The sequence below is a fragment of the Anas acuta genome, chromosome 5 (assembly GCF_963932015.1).
Source record: "Anas acuta chromosome 5, bAnaAcu1.1, whole genome shotgun sequence".
Classification (NCBI taxonomy): domain Eukaryota; kingdom Metazoa; phylum Chordata; class Aves; order Anseriformes; family Anatidae; genus Anas; species Anas acuta.
The window spans coordinates 61474277-61491686 of record NC_088983.1 but is presented as its reverse complement, the minus strand read 5'-3'; the positions used below and the strand labels follow the sequence as shown (position 1 = coordinate 61491686).

Sequence of the window (17410 nt, the reverse complement as noted above, 5' to 3'; positions counted from 1 at the left end):
CTGTGGGTTGTGGCATCATCCCTGGCTTCCCTTCCCTTTTGAAGAATCCTCTCCTGTCAAGTGTGAACCATACTCGGGGATGGAAATTCTATCTATGCAGCTCACAGCCTTGTCTATCTCGAAGAATTACTTTTTATTATTGAACAAAAATTGCAGTGTAATATATAAATGTGATATTTTGGTTTAACGGTGTGTCACCTGGCAACATTTAAGAACCTCACTGCAGTGTCTATGGTTCGTTGGTATAATGGCAACGTGTATAGTAGAAAAAAATGGTTGCACTTTAAAATGTATTGGTAAAAAACATAAAATAGTAGAATATTGTAAGAAGTTCTATCAAGTGAGAAAGTCACTTTAAAATAGGGCAGATTTTTCTTATTTCCTGAAAATTTAAATAAATAAGGAGAAGAGATTCCTTTTACTCAGATCTGTAGGATGTACTAGATAATCTGATTTCTTAAAAAATATGTATTTTATAGCTCTTTAGTTTATTTCTTTTGAAACTGATTATTTTGCCTGCTATATTATCAGGCAATGAAAAAAAGCGGAACAAGTTCCTTGTTTCCCTAATCATTTGCTTTCCTAGTGCAGTGCTCATAGGCACCCCTTTGTGCTAGTTTTTCCACGAAAACTTAACCTCTGGTTTTGGATTCATTTAGCAACGGGAGAGCTTTATCCTGTGGGAACTCTGCATCTTTTTGACAGCTCTCTAAAATAGACCAACTGATCTTTGGAGCTCTTTTTATTTTGTAAATTTTCTTCTCTGTCTTACGTATGAGAGAAGATAGGTTTGCAAGAAGAAAATAGATCTGATGAGACCAGCTGACGTATAATTGAGGAAAAAAAAAAATGGAACAAGCCGGGAGTCCCTCCATTAGCTCTGGCAAGGAGCAGCCTAAGCGCTTGCCAACATCCAAGTACTATTTCATCTTTACGTGCACAAAACTATATCTATTGGCATTAATACCTGTTGCTGTAAATTTATGTTTCTTCCTGTGAAAGCCTGAAGTAGAAATGCTGGCAGCTGAAATCCTGCAGTCAGTGCATCCTGCAGGCTCCAGCCCCCGGCTGAGTTGCATTGGCAAGAGAAGCGCTTGGAGTGACTGAATCAACCGAAAGATGAAATGCAACTTGTTTTCCCCCCGAAGAACTGAAATACATTATTCCAGCAGGGTCGCCTGGATTTTTTGTAAGGTTAAAAGAGGAATATTCTGTGCAAAGTTAATAAATCCCCAAAGCAAATATCTGAACGATTAACTGTTAACAGAGGAAGGGGAAAGCAAGAGTGCGGTTTGCGAGGTGTCTGACTGCAAGTTCACTCATTTAAGTTCCCACACTTTGCTGGTGGAGCTGTCCAAGCCACGCTGAAACAGCAAAGCCGAACGTCCCTTTAGGTGCTACCCGCTGTTTGCAAACGCAGCCTCGGAAAGGCTAGCTAAAAGGGATGCTCGTTGCGAGCCGCAGACGTGCCATTTACAACGAAATTTCCAGCTGGGCGGGCGGGGGGCAGCAGGAGGCTTCGCCGGGGGGGCGTGCGAGGGGTGCCCGGCGAGGGAGCGCGGGGAAGCCGCAGGGGCGAAGCCCCCGGAGCGGGCTGGGCACGGGGCTCTGCGGGCCGGGGCGCCCAGAGGATGCTGCGACCGGGAAAGGAGAAGCCCCCAGCGGGTGCCCGGCGCAGCGACTCCGCGCTACTCCTTAAACTTGGAAGCCAAAAAAACCTTACAGCGCCACGGCACCTGCTCCGCGGCTCGCCAGGCGCTACCTGGCTCCTCTAACACCCCCCCGGGGGCCCGCACCCGGCTGCCAAAGCCGAGGCACGGTGCGCGGGGTCCCGGGCGGCTACCTGCAGCCCCCCCCCCTGCTCCTCCCGGCCCCCTCGGCAAACATCCTGCCGGCAGGTGCAGCCCCGCCGCGCCCTGACAAAGGGCCCTCGGCGGGTGATGCATGGGGCGGCGGGCAGCTGCCCGGTAATCCGCTACCGCCGGCCCCCGCCCCGAGTGCCTTCCGTTCACCTGCCCGGGAGAGGCGCCTTACTGCGGTGGCCGTGGTGATGAGGATGATGGTGGTGGTGAGGATGATGATGGTGGTGGTGAGGATGATGGTGGTGGTGAGGATGATGGTGGTGATGAGGATGATGGTGGTGAGGATGATGGTGGTGGTGAGGATGATGGTGGTGGTGAGGATGATGGTGGTGGTGAGGATGATGGTGGTGAGGATGATGGTGGTGGTGAGGATGATGGTGGTGATGAGGATGATGGTGGTGAGGATGCTGATGGTAGGGAGGAGGATGCTGATGATGCTGATGGTGGTGCTGAGGATGATGCTGATGGTGGTGCTGAGGATGACGGTGGTGCCGAGGATTTCCTCGAGGGGCGGCTGCCCGGGGCCCCTCGCTCCGCGGAGCAGCTCCGAGCTGCGCCCCCTCCCCGCCGGGGACGGCCCCTCCCGTCCATGCCCTGCGCCCCTACCCCGGCTTCGCGCCCCGGCCGCCCCCTCCCTCCCGAACGCAGCCGTCGGGGCTCCGGAGGATCGGCGGGGATGGGCCCGTGAATGACCCCCCCCCCCCCCCACACACACACACACTCCGGCCCCGCCGGCGGCGGATTTTTGTGAATGGGACGGTCACGGAGCGGGGCATGACGTCAGCGCCGGGCCGGGCGGCGGGGGCGGCGATTGGTTGGCGGGGCCCCGCGGGCGCCCACGCAGGCTGCCGCGGCGGCGGGGATAAAGGGCGGCGGGCGGGCAGCGCGCGGCACCGCGGCTCGGCGGCGCCACCGGCATCTGCTCCGCATCGCCCCGCACCGCACCGCCGGTAAGCACCGCGCCCTGCCCTGCACGCTGCGCTGCAGCAGCACCAGCAGCAGCAGCTCCCGCAGCGCCGTCCTCCGGGGAGCTCCCCCGCGTCCCGTCTCCGCGCCGGGGTGCGGAGCTTTGCGGAGGTGCGGGTCCTGAGGGGTGTGTGTGTGTGTGTGTATGCGGGGGGAGAACTTGGCCACCTGTGCGGGAACCCGCGTGGAGAAGCGGGAGCCAAGAAAAGCGAAGCTTTTTTGGGGGGGAGTCGCGGGGGTGCTCATCCGAGCCGAAGAAGCCGGTGCTTTGAGGAGCAGAGGTGTATCTCAGAGCAAACCGGTGAAAATTTCTTCTGCGGGCTTTGTTCTTGTGACTGCTTTTACAGAACTTACTGTTTTTCTGATTTCAGAATGCTTATTGAAATGAGCTTAGCCTGAGCTGGGATGTTAGTGTGCTAACTGCCAAGTAGCGAGCAGTTTTGGAGAAAGCGCTAACAGTAGTACTATCAAAATGCTATACGCTAAGCATTTTTCTCTCTTTCTCCCTCTCTCTTCCCCCAACTCTTTTCCCGTGACTGCCCGTTTGTGATGGACACACTGAATATGACATTGTATGCAGTAGTTAGTTAGAGGACTGTGTGTTCAGCCAGTTTAAGAGAGAGTCTGCATTAAGTTGAATGCTGCTGTACAGAACTTCAACCCCAAAAAGCTGCATTTCTATCCCCCGTAATAGTGCTAAGTTATTTTAAAATTCTGAGAAAACCAAAGCAGAATGGGAATGATCAACAGCAGTGAAAAGGTAATACTGAAAAGAAATGCTGTTAGCGTTTGTGCTACTTGCAGCTAGGAAATGGTGACCTTATAGGATGGAGGGGATTGGAAAACAGCCATTGCTTGATGTACCTCTTTGTTGTAGAGAGGAAATCATGGTTATGCTGAAGATTTCATCTTTCCTTGCTGTTTATGCCTTGGTCGTGTGCCAGATGGATAGCTTCCAAGCAGCTCCAGTCAGGTAAGAAGCTGGTCCTGTTGCTGAGTGCTTGCTCTGAATGGTATGGAAATATTTAATCTCCTTTAGAGACCTAGGAGGAGAAAGGGCTACCAAAAGCTAGCTTCTTCTGATGCTATTTATGATACTGTCTTTTCTTAACTACGTATATAAACCACCTAATGCTGTGCATGAGCACAATTTACGTATTCACACCGGTGAAAGGCACTGTCAATGACACAGAGCAAGGCGTGACAAACTCTGCTCCCTGTGCATGGCTCTCTGTAGCAGACTGGGCTGTAGTCATCCTGTTTTGCTTGCCTCTGCGTAGACCTGGCTTGGAGTCCATAACAGACAGAGTGACGCTCAGTGACTATGAAGCCCGGAGACTATTAAATGCACTGGTGAAAGAGTTCATACAGATGACAGCAGAAGAACTGGAGCAAGCCTCTGAGGGGAACAGGTAAGGACCGTGGTGCTGGGACAGAAGAAGGGCACTTGAGCAGTGTTAGTGTTTGATACCCAGCAAGAGCCATCTGAGCAGACCCTCCACAAGCCAAGTAATTTATTTTTTGGGGGAAGGAGGGGGGGGTGGGGTTATGGCTAGCTGTAGTCACCTAATTGGTAAAGGATAATGCAGAAACATCCTAACAATGGCATCAGGAGAATGGCTTCCACCTAGTTAACCTGCTTCTATCTGTCTCTTACGACTGAAAGTGGAGGGCGATTTGAGCTTGAATGAGGGGGTTATATTAAAATATGACAGCAAAAGGTACGTTTTCCTAGTGGGAATGTTAGAGGACATTCAATCACTCTTGGATTCTCTGTCGTGAAAGTGCATGCTGTTGTAAGGCATGGAAAGTCCCTGGCAGAGGGGAGGTGTTCCTCCTAATGCACGCAGCGCCACTCTCCTCCCCTAGAGCAAAGGCATGCAAGAACATTTGCGTTATCCTAACAGGATTTGTATTGCAAGCATGGTGATGTATGAGAGACTAAACAGCATGCTGAATACATGGAAACTAAAATCTTTTTGTCCCCTGACTGTGACCGTCTGAAAGGCTAATTAACTTGCTTTATCAACAAAATGAATTCATTGGAAAAAAATAGTGTATTCCTTCTAACTGCATTTGTATGAACCTTCCTTGCATGGAATGTGATGTGGAGAGATTATTTTTTATCTTTTTTTTTTCTTTTGAGTTTCCTAACTATATATATTTGTCTAGGGAAGAAATGCATGACCATGCATGTTTGAGATTATTCTTCTTTTGGGCATGTTTTTTTTTCCCCCTGCAGCCTGGATAGACCTATTTCCAAACGCTGTGCCAGTCTGAGTACTTGTGTGCTGGGCAAACTGTCTCAAGAATTGCACAAATTGCAAACTTACCCTCGTACTGACGTCGGGGCTGGAACTCCTGGCAAGAAAAGAAATGTGCTGAGTGACCTGGAACATGAACGCTATGCAAACTATGGGGAACCCCTAGGAAACAACTAGACATGCTTATTTCTGCCCTTCTCCCTTTTTTTTAACCTGATGCATGTGGATCTAACTCTGATTGCTAACTTTGCTATGTTCTTTTGATTCTGTTTTTGACAGAGAATGTTTGAGATGGACCTTAATGTTAGGAAGACAGAACATAACACACATAACAAGCTAGGGGAAAACTAAATAAAAATGAACAGCACTGCATTGAGATTTCAAATGATTTTCTTAGATATTGATTTAAAAAAAAAAAGTCTAGACAGGGTTCTTCATTTCTGGCTACTAAATGTACGAGTAGACTCTTTCATGCCTGCCCATGCACTTGTTCAATAAACCTATTTTTCTATAAGGATTAGATCTGTTTGGTTTACTTGTTTTAGAATGTGAGACTTGTAGATAAGGCTAGAAATATTTTTACAAGTTCTATTCACATTCAAGAGAGGCAATGCAAGTAATTCTGGAGTAACTTAGGAAGGTGATGAAGTGCAATGAGATAGAAATAGAAATTATACTCCTAAGATATTGCACATATGTAACCAAATTATGCATACAATCCTATTGGTAAAGATCCTGAGAAACAAAGGAATCAGGAAAGGCTCATACAGAGCTGTTCAAACTAGAATTGTAATGCTGTTTTAAACTGAATACTGAACGCTTCCAGGTAAGAATTTAATGTTCTTTTCTTTTTTCCATTTAACTTTATAATAGGTCTTCACACCAGTATACTTGAAACCCAAGTGTATTAAAAATATTTATATTACTTTAAGACAATATAGCGTGTATGGAATGTAAATTGAGACCAAGTTCTGTTTGCTTAATGTTTAGGTATTGTAGCCTCTTTTAAAAAATGACTTTCTTGAGCTATTTTCTCACAGATGTTACATATCCTTCTTTCCAGTTTTCCTGTGCAGCACCACAGCTATCCTGTAATCAGAAACCTGTTCCAAAACACGGCACTGATGTTATAAAGAATATTAGTTGTTAGTGAACAATCCTGTAATGATTAAATGAGCAAAATCCCTCCTTCTCCAAGAAAAAGTCCTTGCTTTAGTAGAAGACTATTCCAAGTAAGGACCATATGAAGGGCCATGAAGTCCTTTGTTGCAAAATTATTACTAGAAGAAATCCTGATGTCACTGTACTGTTTGCATGGCAATGTGCTGTAACAGGCTGGAGTCTGATGGCAAGAAAGGTGTTTCCATATTCCAATTAGATATGTGGAAGTAGTATGCTCATGTGTGGTTCAGCTCTGAAAGAAAGGGTAGGAGCAAATGGTTGGCTGCTGTGCAGGTGCAGCCCTAGCAGCATCACTGGAAGGAGAAAAAAAATATCAAAAAACCTCCTGTTAGCCAGTGATGCTAGAATTTCATATCTTTTCTGGGTGTTATGGTGCTGACCTGAGAAGTTAGTGATCAACTTCTGCTACCATCCTTCAGCAGCACTGTAAACAAAACACAGATTTAAATTTTTGGAGGAAAGGGGAGATTGGCTAAATGCCACAGATCTGCACCTTATCAGCAGCTTTCTGCTAGCTGTGGTGACTTGCCAGAGGTAGGAAACAGCTCAGGCATCCCTCAAAGTCTGGAGTGGTCCAATTGCCTGAGAATGTGGCTCAGCTACCTTTTGTAAACTGAGCCTGACACTTAGAAAAACATAAAGGTGCATCTTTTAGAGCTTGTTAGCAAAGCTCACTGAAGCTGTAAGTGCTTGCTGCTCAGCAAGCCTGCTTGCTTTTATAGGAAAATCTTTCCTAGGCATATGGCCTGTTACTGACATTCTGTTGCATGCAGAGTAGATACGTTGGGAACTAACATTTGTTTTCCTTTCAAAAAGCAGTGTAACAGCACAGAAGAGGGCATGCAACACAGCAACCTGCGTGACCCATCGTCTGGCAGACTTCCTGAGCAGGTCGGGAGGAGTGGGCAAGAACAACTTTGTCCCAACTAACGTGGGGTCTAAGGCTTTCGGCAGGCGAAGAAGAAGCATTCAAATATGAAGAGCTGAATGGTAACGTGAATATGGTAACTACATTGCACTAAATGGTCTTCAGTGCAGGCAACCCTCAGATAACTTGAGTTATCAGAACTCTAGGGTTCCTGGGGGAGTAACAGGTTTACAGGGAAAACCTCTGGGGAAAATAGGACAAGTAATGGTATAAAAAGACATTATAAATATAAGCGTACCTTGTTTAAACTGTGAAGAAGAGCTTTTGTAAATGCTTTGCTTAGTTAATGTGTCCTGAAGCTAGTTATCTAAACACCACAGTTAGGTAGAAATGACTTATTGCCCCATTTTACCAGTAACATTTCATTATTGGCATATCAGTAATTCTGTGTTTGTTTCTTTCAGATTGACATGAAATTGAAAATCCAACTTTAATTTCTAATGAAAGGAGCTCTTCTCCATAATTCAAGACAGCCAAAAAGAAGATTAATTTTGCATCCTAATATTGAAAATGTTTTATTTAATACAAATGAGAACACTTCTGTTATGTATAGTACAAGAGAATCTAGTTATTCAAGTTAAATTATTGTATATTCTTTTTATATGCAACTCTATTTCAAATAAAATGTGACAGCATCTATTATTTATTTATCTTCTAGTATATATGTGATTCTTGCTATTTATCCTGGCACTACTGCCGAAACTCGGGGATTATACCAAACTGCTGCCTGGCAAGGCATGTGTATAATATAGCGTGCTGTGCCTTGATGTAAAACACTGAAGTAACCTGACTGTACAGTATGTTTAAAAAAACAACCAACAAACAATCAACACTTAAATATTGTATAATTTGTGAATTTGCGCAAAATTAAAAAAAGTATTTTAGATACACTTGGATTGAGAAACTGATTTTTCATTTAAACACACTTACAGAAACATTTGGCGCTAGCCCAATGTCATTGGAAATCATCTGGCCCGGTGGTTTGCTACAGCCTTGTTAGCTATAAATGCTAGGTTTTGAGTCAAATGTTCAGAACAGGAAGATTAGCTGCTGTTTTATGTGTATTCATAACACAGGAACTCAGGAAGCCACCACTTAATGAGACTTGTACTTAAAAAAAAAAATAGAGGCCACAGTTCCACTTAATAAAACAATAGAGACAAAACTCACCATGTGTGGGTTAAGGCAAATTTTTATTTTTTATACAGGATGTAGTTTGGCTGAAATGGCCCAACATGCTTTGTAGATTTTTGTCTAAGGTTTAAAAAATGAATTAGAAAGAAAGAGGAAAAGGTGCTATGTAAATGTAGGTTTCTTTTAAGCAATCCTGAGACAGAGTCTATTTAGAGATCAGGGACTAATAATTAGAGTAAGTGGAGAAGAGGGTAGCTGGAAGCAATCCATGGATTTTTATGTGGTGCTGCCAACTTCCTCCTCAAAGCTGCTGCTTTTTCAGTTTAGTAGCTGAGTCAGATATTTGTTTAGATTTGTTTTGCACTCCACAGTCTGACTCTAAAACCTGCTTCATCAGTTCTGATGAAGATCACCTCACAGCGTAAAGCAGAGGTTAGGGCACTCATGATATCTCTGTCTGTCTTTGCTGCAGGTATAATAGCAAAAAGAAGCATGACCAACCAGATGTAGACAGAGCCAGTAAGGCTGTTCAGTGGTGGCACTTCTGTAGCATGCTCTTTAATGGCTATGCTTTTGCTCCCTGAGGGACATTTCAGCCCTGGTAAGTCAGCGTACAAAGCAGACCTTGTGGATGATATAAGCTAGTTGAAAGGGAAAAGTTTCAGTGCTTAGATGGTCAAGGAAGAAATGCACTCTGTGGTCTCTCCTTGGCTTGGAAATCTGTTGCCTTGAGATAGTGTTTTTTTGTTTATTTGTTTGTTTGTTTGTTTTTTCATTTTCTCCTAAAATATCTGAGATTTGCCTCATGTGAGTGTACTACACCTGCAAGGTGAACCACTGGCCTGTGTGACCCTGCTTGGGTCACATGTGAAAGACCCAACTCTCAATTTTACAGCCCCAAAACATTTTTTATTTAGATTTTTCTCAATTTTCTGTTGCACAAAGCATGGATCACATGCCAAGATGACCTGGCCACATCAATATAACCTTTCCCTTTCATTGCAGAGCCACTGGACACAGGTGGCAGGTGGTCTCTTGTTTCTTGCTACAGCACACAACAGCTTAATCTGCTTCAAAATAAAATGCCTAAGAACTGTTATTGGGATGAATATATGTAATTTGATAATTCACATTAAAGAAGAAGCCAGGTAATGCTCATGGTTTCCTTCTTGTCTTGAAATCTAGACACTCAAGCAGTTTGTTGTTTCTGTTCACAGCCATCCTCTGCTGAGATGTGTCTGAGTCTTCCTTATATCAACAGCCAAAGTTTCCATCCCTTCTCAAAACCCGCAGTCCTTGCTTTCAGTTTGACAAACTTATTTATTTATTTATTTATTTATTTAATATTTCCTCAGACTAATAGTCTACATCAAATCACAAATCTAACATGGACAACAGATTCTAATAATGTTGGTGCTGGTTCTTACATTGTCCTGGCTGGAGAAAGATTGGATCAAACTTTTGATGCACTTGTTTTCTTTAGGAAGAAATAGTTTCGTATCTCAATGTATATTCCTGTTGTATTTTCTGTTTTCTCATTAAGATCTCTGTTCACGCATCAATGCAATATTTTCAAAAATATGTCTGTAATGGACAGAAAGTACAAGGCAAATGGGAAAGGTGGTGAGGATCCTTATATCCTTTTTTGTGATGGGAAAAGATAGAAACCCTTCATCCCAAAACTCAGTTGCCCAGAACTTTGGGGAAAACAGATTATTACTGAAACAAGACAAAGCTAGAGGTGTAAAAACTATTTTTAATATTTATTTATTTATTTTACGGTAATGAGTGTGTTAGAAGGAATTGCAGAACCATTGGAAGCTTGTCATTTGCTTTGATTAACTCTGTTAACAACTGGAAGAATTTTCTTCCAGTTTTTTAGAAGTGCTGTTCTTGATATTTCCCAATTTCCCATTTCTTGATATGTTCTTGTATTACCCAAACTTTTCAGTTTTTGTTGTTGTTGTTGTTTTAAACAAACAAACACAAACTTTTACCCAAATAGAAAAACTATTTTGTAAATAGCATTTAGTAAGGGAAAGTGTGCTTTCTGTTGTACTTGCCTTTCCATTTTAATTACATTGCCATTCTAGGCACAGGGAGAGCTGGTAGAAAATATAATGTTGGTGCAGTATGTACAAGTGGCATCAAATGTAACTTGCTTAGTGTTCAGTCAGCCAAACAACACAAATTAGTCACGCTCAAGTGTGTATGTTCTTGTTTATGAGGCAGTAACTTCATGGCTAGGGTTTGGTTCTGATGTTCTTGGATTTTTTTCAGCGTGTCTTTTCTTTGACAAATTGGTAGTTTCTTTAGCTATGTGCAAGCAAATTCTTTGGGAAGTGTACTTTGCAAGTAAAGGCAAAGGGGGAAGACATTTTTGAAAAAGAAATATCTGAAGATAATTTCTTGTAGATGGCCTTCCTGTTGCTATAGAGTTTTGGGGCTTTTATTTTGCAGATTTTATAGCGGTTTTGTCTTCTAGTACAAATGTAGACACGAGTATCATGTGGGCCCAAGGAAGATTATGAATTTTGCCCAGTTCTTTGCTCTAAACTGATGGGAGGTAAAAAAGCACCATCTTGTGGCCAGTGAATAAAAGTGAGGGCATACAGGGAGCCCTCTTATCTGAAGTATTTATTCACTCACTTGCTCCTGCTTTTGTCTTGCTGGCAGGTGCGGCTTCCAGCTGGACATGGGGCAGGTGAGCAGAGGTGATCACTTGGGCTGGTGCCATGAGGCAAACTACTCTGCTCACCTCCTGGTGGAAGGTGGGGGAAAGGGGATAACACCGGAGGGAGCTATGGACTCTCCATGGTGTCATGGGTCCACAGGGCCACTGTGCTGGGCCATGGCACCTGACAGGGTGTCAGGCACGTGTGAGCAAGCTTCTGCAGGAACCAGGTGATGGATGCGTGAGATACGAGTGATAACAGAGGTGCTAACACCAATATGTGTCCCTGTGGATCTTTGCAGTTGCCAAAACAGAGGCAGGAACAATACAGCCATGCTCTCCTTGCCAAGGGGCATGTGCTCCTGGATCTACTGAGTTTTTGGTTCAGGATCATGCACCAGGACATCTCTGCATGTACTGATATAGCATCACTTTGAAATAACCCGGGTGGAATTTCACTGTGGCTCTCTCCAAATGTTTAGACCCCTTTTTTCTTCTGTTAGGAGAATTTAATTCATCTTTCTGAAAGCTTCCATCATCTGCAGTGTGAGAAAGCAGAAGAGCTAATGCTATTGCTTCTGACACTGAACACTGCCAAAAGCAACTTTTAGTAGGTAGCAGTAAATTTTGGTATCGGATAGCTAATCCAACATTGTCATGTATAATTAGCAGATTGAACTTCTCTCCAAGGTGAATAGTTTAAACTGTGCTGGAGAATTTGGGCATGTGCATTTTTCTAGATTGAACTATTTCAGAATACCTGTTATAGATCAATCTGGCATTTCAAGCTTCTTTTCACCCGTGCTGAGCACCGTCAACTTTAGTCCAAGCTCATTGTGCTCACTGCTTCTGACAATTGGGTGAGCCCTGCCTTTGCTGCCAAATGGGGGTCTACGTGGTACATACGTTTTCTGCCTCTTTAGTGTTTTAAAAGGCACCTCGTCCTCCCCCCATTCTGCACAGAATTGTCCTTTACTTTGGATATTCCTTATCAAGTTCTCCTCTTTTGCAGAAAATGCCCATGGAGTGCCCTTTTTCAGAAACTAATAATTTCAATTTCTTAATTATGCCAAAGTTCACAATAGATTCTCTAGGAGCTTTCAAATACATCCTTAGAGTAATAAAAAATATTCTTCTTTCATTTCTTGGCTTTATCACAATTTGTGCTGTGCACCAGTTACTCCTTTGTCTGGGGCTGTGCTGTGATTCTAGATAACTTATTCACCTCCAGAAAAGCAAAATTTACCTTTACAAATCTGAGTGTGTACCTCTGGGCAGTTTTTTTTCCCTCCATAACATGTGAGAAAATACTCTGAGATCCTACTCAGTACTTCATTACACACGTATTGGTTGTCTGCAAAAGAAGATCACACTCCTGTTAGTTTGGCTTTTCTAGTTACTTCTGTTGTTGTGCCACAGTTCTTCTTTTAAATGGCTTTTCCTAATAGTATCTTGTCACATTAGCATATGAGGCGATTTGGCATTGCATTCATCTACTTGGTCTTCTCTGAGAAGATCACATGGCAAGTGTGATTTTCTGGAGGTGATGATCAAGTATGGTAGAGCCATCAGTACAACAATCTTGAGTAACCACTCCCAAGGTTGTCTTGAGTACCTGCTCCCAAGATTGCAACCATAAGTGCTTGAAAAGCCAGCAGCTATACTAAAGAGTGTTGCCAAGGGATGAAGCAAATGAGAGGAAGCAATGAAGGCTTTAAACATGAAATAATTAATGTAATTGCAAAGTGTTGGCTGCAGTAAGCAGCGGTGTTTGCTGAGCTGCCTACCAGACACCCCAGGCATTTTCCTAAGTGGCCACAGAGCATGGGAAGGTGGAGAGGACAGTCAGATTAGTGTTTTCAGTGTATTACCTTGTATTTCCTGATGTGGAGTTAAGAGTGTAGCTCCATTCTGCTTAGCTGCCTCTCTGTCCTCCCTGCAGCAGCTGTGGCCCAGAGTGCAAGGCATGCCGGAGGGTGCCTCCTCCTCTCCCGGGGCTGATGGAAACAGCCCCTGGTCCTGATTGTCTCCATCCCAGTCAGTCCCACTGAACTCTATTTGCTGCACAATTAACTGCCCTCCACTATAGCTGTGCTGTGGTCATAAATCATGATCATAAGCAGCCTGTTCTGGTGGCTTAGAAAACCAGATCTTTTGCTTCTTGTTTGCAATCTCAGGCTACTTCTGCTCCATAAGAGAACATTGATCCTACGGCTGTTTGGATTCTCCATAGCTTCTTCATAGCTTTGCAAACACTTTGTAAGTCTAAATGAACTATATGAGCCACTTATATTTGCTCATTATTCTGCTGACGTGCTTGAAAGGCTGTTATAGGCCTTCACTGTCTCCTGTCATGGAGGAAGCCAATTATTTTGATTAGTATGTTCCTAAAATAGTTACATAGATAGTTTGTAATTCCATTTTTAGCTCATGATATAACCATGTTTTTATACTGAACTAGCATCATGGTTATTATTATTAGTGGGTAGGAATAGCCTGCTATAATAAATTAATCCTGAAGTGAGCACATCATGGGGAAGGATGACAATGCCAGTGTAGTGACTTTCATGTGGAAATGCAAATTGTATCTATGGAAATGTCCCAGCAGCTCAGAAGTGCTTTTTAGTAAATTCTCAGCCCTCTCAGAGAGGCACAGGAAGACAGGGTTGCCTCTGACAATTTTGAGTGAGCGCACATTTTCTTAGCAATGCTTTCACTCAGATTTCACAGATCCTTTATTTTAAGGCTAGAAAATATTTCTTTATCATTCTATAATTAGAGTTACCAAGTGTAGTGTATAATTAGGTTACTAAGTGTTAAAGTAGCTATAAAATGCATGTTGATCTGTGTTCTTAATGGGATGGAAGCAGAGAATCAAATGGAAAGCAAACAGATCAGAGCTCCAAATGCTGGAATTACAAAGTTTGAATGAAAACCGTCCAGTTATTCCAGTGACTTCCTGAAAGACAATGGGATACAACCTTATGAAAACAGCACTGCTACCTGCAGCACTGCTAGTGAAAAGCATTAGCATTGTGCCCTGTCTCTCGGTAGCACAGGTAGCTGACGTGGCCCACTCACAAAAAGAACAGCCCAGGTAGCCTCAGGGGCCCTGAGACCTTTCTCTCACCAGCATTCCCCTTCTCCAAGAGTTTTATTGTTTGTGTTCCCTGCAACGGCCGCAGAAGCTATGTTTTACATGATGCAATTGATGTAAAGCTAATGCATGCCTCTAAGGCCCATTTACACTGCCAGAGAAGTGTGAGGTGCCTTTAACGCAGAGGAGAATCTACACACATATTTTCATGTCTTCTTTTCAGTCTCAGATAAAACTTATATCTGGGAAGATGAGATGGGAAGGCTTTTCACTTTCTGTTCTAGTAAGTTTTCAGTAAGTTTTTAATAGCTGAATAGAAATTCAAACTAAATAATCTCGAGAAAGGGAGCGGTTGGTAAATGCATCTTCTAGAAGCTAGAGGGCATAGGAGACATAGAAAGTCTCTGGGTATAACAATCACCAAGTGAGCAATTTAGAGCAACTTTCTGTTATTTTCATGTAAAACGATGTTTGCTGCTGAAGTTCAAAGTGGCTTTGTTCTCTTTCTGAAGAGAATTAACTGAAAAACAGAAATACCTTTTTGTATTTTTATTAGTTTTGCAGATATTCTAAATAAAAATCAATTATTTGTTGAGATATTGGTCTAAATGAAGCTGTTAATATATGTTTCCGATTTTTAATCCAGAACAGTTTAGTAATAAGTGTATGTTCTGCAGGAGCTCCTGTCATTAATCATTAAAATAGAGAACTACTAATAATTGTTTTAATGAAGAAGGTGAAAGGTAAATTCCTCGTCATAAGAGCATTTTTATTGAGCTGAATAACCATAGACTTCAGATTTTTACTTGTCTGTCTGGTCTGGTCAAAATATTTGCTAACTTTTCTTCATCTCTACGGTGTTCCCATGCTAGTGAAAATCCTAATGTTGTTTTTATTACCGTCTGCAGGTCTACTGGTATAATACTTGTGTGAGGGACGTAGTGGCAGACTGTGCAGCATGGACCAAGCCTTATTCTGTTTTCATTTTGAGAGTAAAGCTCATAGGGCTTACCCTAAATGTGTAAGAGGAAGAGAGCAGCCTGAATTGCTCTTTGGAATACCTCCCCAAATTTTGGGGTGTTTTGTTTTTAGTTCAAAGTAATCCAGCAAGAGAACTGAGCTTTCCAAGGTTTGCAAAGGAGACGAGATGTACGTATTTATTATTTTATGTTGGGTTTAAAATGCTGTCAGTTCATAGGACTCCAGCATCAAAGAGAAGGATTCCCCTCAGCCATTGTGAACTGCTGCATTTTCCACAGGTTTTATGCTTGAAGACAGAGAGATGCTGAACCATGGAAAGATATTGCAGTAAACAAAACAGGACAGGTGGAGTAATGAAACTCTGTTGAATTATTCATTGAGTCCTGAATGATGCAGAGAGAATTATTACAGTGAACACCCCTGAAGGCAGGAGCAGTACAAGGGACAGCCCTGCCTGTGCAGTACGCCTGACATGTTTTCCCAGGTAGGCATCTTCAAAAACCAATAACTTGTATAAATGAACTGACACAGCTGTGTTTGGTAGCTGTCCATTACTCATCTAGAAATAGTCAGTCTATTCCAGGACCAGTTTAGTTCATGCTCTGGTGCCATGGACATCAAATTAAAAGCACATTCAAGTACTTTGCCGAAAATCAATGGACTTCTACACATCTTTAATGAGAAGCACACCTTCAGGCTTGCTGGCTTAAACTTGATGATGCCTCCGAATAAATGTCATAGGTAAAGAGGAACATACATCGACACTGAGCTGACTCCAAGAACCAGTGTACACCAATACATACTTTTAACCCCTAAAGCATTTTCCCAGCTTGCCTTTGGGGGTCAAGAAACTGTACAACCTCGTCACAATGGTAGGTATCTCAAGGTATCGTACTCCTAATGCTGTTAAGTGTTTTTTTTAATGATCAGTGGTGTGCTCTCTTTTCAGATTTGTACTGGACTTGAATGTGGTGGTGAAGAATGCTGTAAGAAAATTCAAGAGCAAAATAGTGAGAGAGAGCACAGGGTTTGAGAAATACACGGTACAGGAAGGGCTGAGGAGTTATAAAATATTGTTCACTGAGTGCCACCTCTACTGTGTACCCAATATGGCAGAGAATAGAAGTGCGTTAAGTCAGAGCAGCATTTCTAATTGTGCAATAATGAGTCAGGGAAAAGCCGGAGTATTCCAGCCTCCCTGTATGTGACTTTTTATCACAAATAATGTCCTTTTCACACTGTATTAATATAAAATGCAAGTATACAGTAGTATACAGATTAATTTAACTACTCTGAAATTCCATTTTAGATGCCTTGTTTCCTTCTGGTGGTGGTTACTCCTGAGAGCTGTACTACTTGAAATTCCTCAAGAACAAGGTATAGATGTCACTTCACCATCAGATGCCAAGGAATATTTGATTTTTTAATCTTCTAAATCTTTTAAAAATATAATTTATAATTTATTCCAATGTTTTCCTTGTTCTTAAAATGGGAAGTAAAACTTATTAGGATGCCTGGTAACCTTAGAGTAAAATTTAGCAAAATAATCTGATACTTTGGCGTAAGAAGCTAAAAGGTTATTTGGTTTGCAACTGGATACTAAGTATATAGCTATCGGAGAAAGCGACTCTTCACTTAAATGCATTTTTCTTCCTGATAGTCATTTCTAGAAGTCGGGTAGGTGGTTAGTCCTAAAAATGTAGGTTTTAACTTAATACTGTATTATTAACTTAATGCGGCAGAAGACTGTCATCTTTGCACTTTCTGCAGCAGATCCATACGCCACCTTTGCTAGCTCCTTTTCATGAGACAGTGTTGTTAGGCAGAGGCATAGAAAAGGTATAATGTTGGTTCCTTGTAATGATACGTATTTATGTCTTCTGCTGCCACAGACTTCCTCCTTCCTGACTGGAGATATCTACAGGACCTAGGTTTGGTACTTTATACTCTGAGCTTGACTTCTAAGACATCATAATTTCTAGGAAGCTTCACTGAGGGATAGCAATGGCAAACCTTTTATTCTAAGAAGTTACATACTCATGACTTCTCCTGTACAACAGGGTTGCCATTTTTTGACTTGATTTTCTGTGTTATTTTTATCTATAGGGCTGAAATAGGATGATTAGTTACTGCTTCTCTGAACTTTTGACACTTGCTGGCTGTTTTCTGTGTGTATTCCCTATCCAGGCCAGATGTTTCTGCACATGAGCAGCCCAGCCATTTAGCTTATTTTCTTTTGGATGGCAAAGCCTTAATTTTGTCTTGTGGTGGAGGACATTTGAGCATGGAGACTACCCATTTTTTTTGGAAGGACTCCAGCGA

At 42.6% G+C, this 17410-nt stretch overlaps 1 protein-coding gene across 3 annotated transcripts; it reads left to right on the top strand.

Annotated features, from left to right (window-relative positions):
- The first annotated feature begins 2715 nt into the window (after positions 1-2715).
- On the top strand, positions 2716-7850 carry CALCB (calcitonin related polypeptide beta). 3 transcript variants are annotated; one of them, XM_068685227.1, is made up of 5 exons: positions 2716-2812; positions 3706-3801; positions 4109-4240; positions 7091-7264; positions 7607-7850. In XM_068685227.1, exons 2-4 carry the CDS (start codon positions 3716-3718, stop codon positions 7251-7253), a joined length of 381 nt encoding a protein of 126 aa, XP_068541328.1. In that variant the 5' UTR covers positions 2716-2812; positions 3706-3715; the 3' UTR covers positions 7254-7264; positions 7607-7850. The 3 variants fall into 3 exon arrangements, with proteins under 3 accessions (XP_068541328.1, XP_068541327.1, XP_068541329.1); XM_068685226.1 differs by lacking the exons at positions 7091-7264; positions 7607-7850 and adding an exon at positions 5071-5612 and having other exon boundaries at positions 2724-2812; XM_068685228.1 differs by lacking the exons at positions 7091-7264; positions 7607-7850 and adding an exon at positions 5071-5612 and having other exon boundaries at positions 2797-2939.
- Positions 7851-17410: the final 9560 nt, after the last annotated feature.

Excerpts from the sequence above, each read along its gene's own strand:
- CALCB (XM_068685226.1), top strand. The coding sequence starts at position 3,716 with ATGGTTATGCTGAAGATTTCATCTTTCCTTGCTGTTTATGCCTTGGTC. Across the intron at positions 3,802-4,108 it reads TTCCAAGCAGCTCCAGTCAG|ACCTGGCTTGGAGTCCATAA; the intron begins GTAAGAAGCTGG and ends GCCTCTGCGTAG. Across the intron at positions 4,241-5,070 it reads CAAGCCTCTGAGGGGAACAG|CCTGGATAGACCTATTTCCA; the intron begins GTAAGGACCGTG and ends TTCCCCCTGCAG.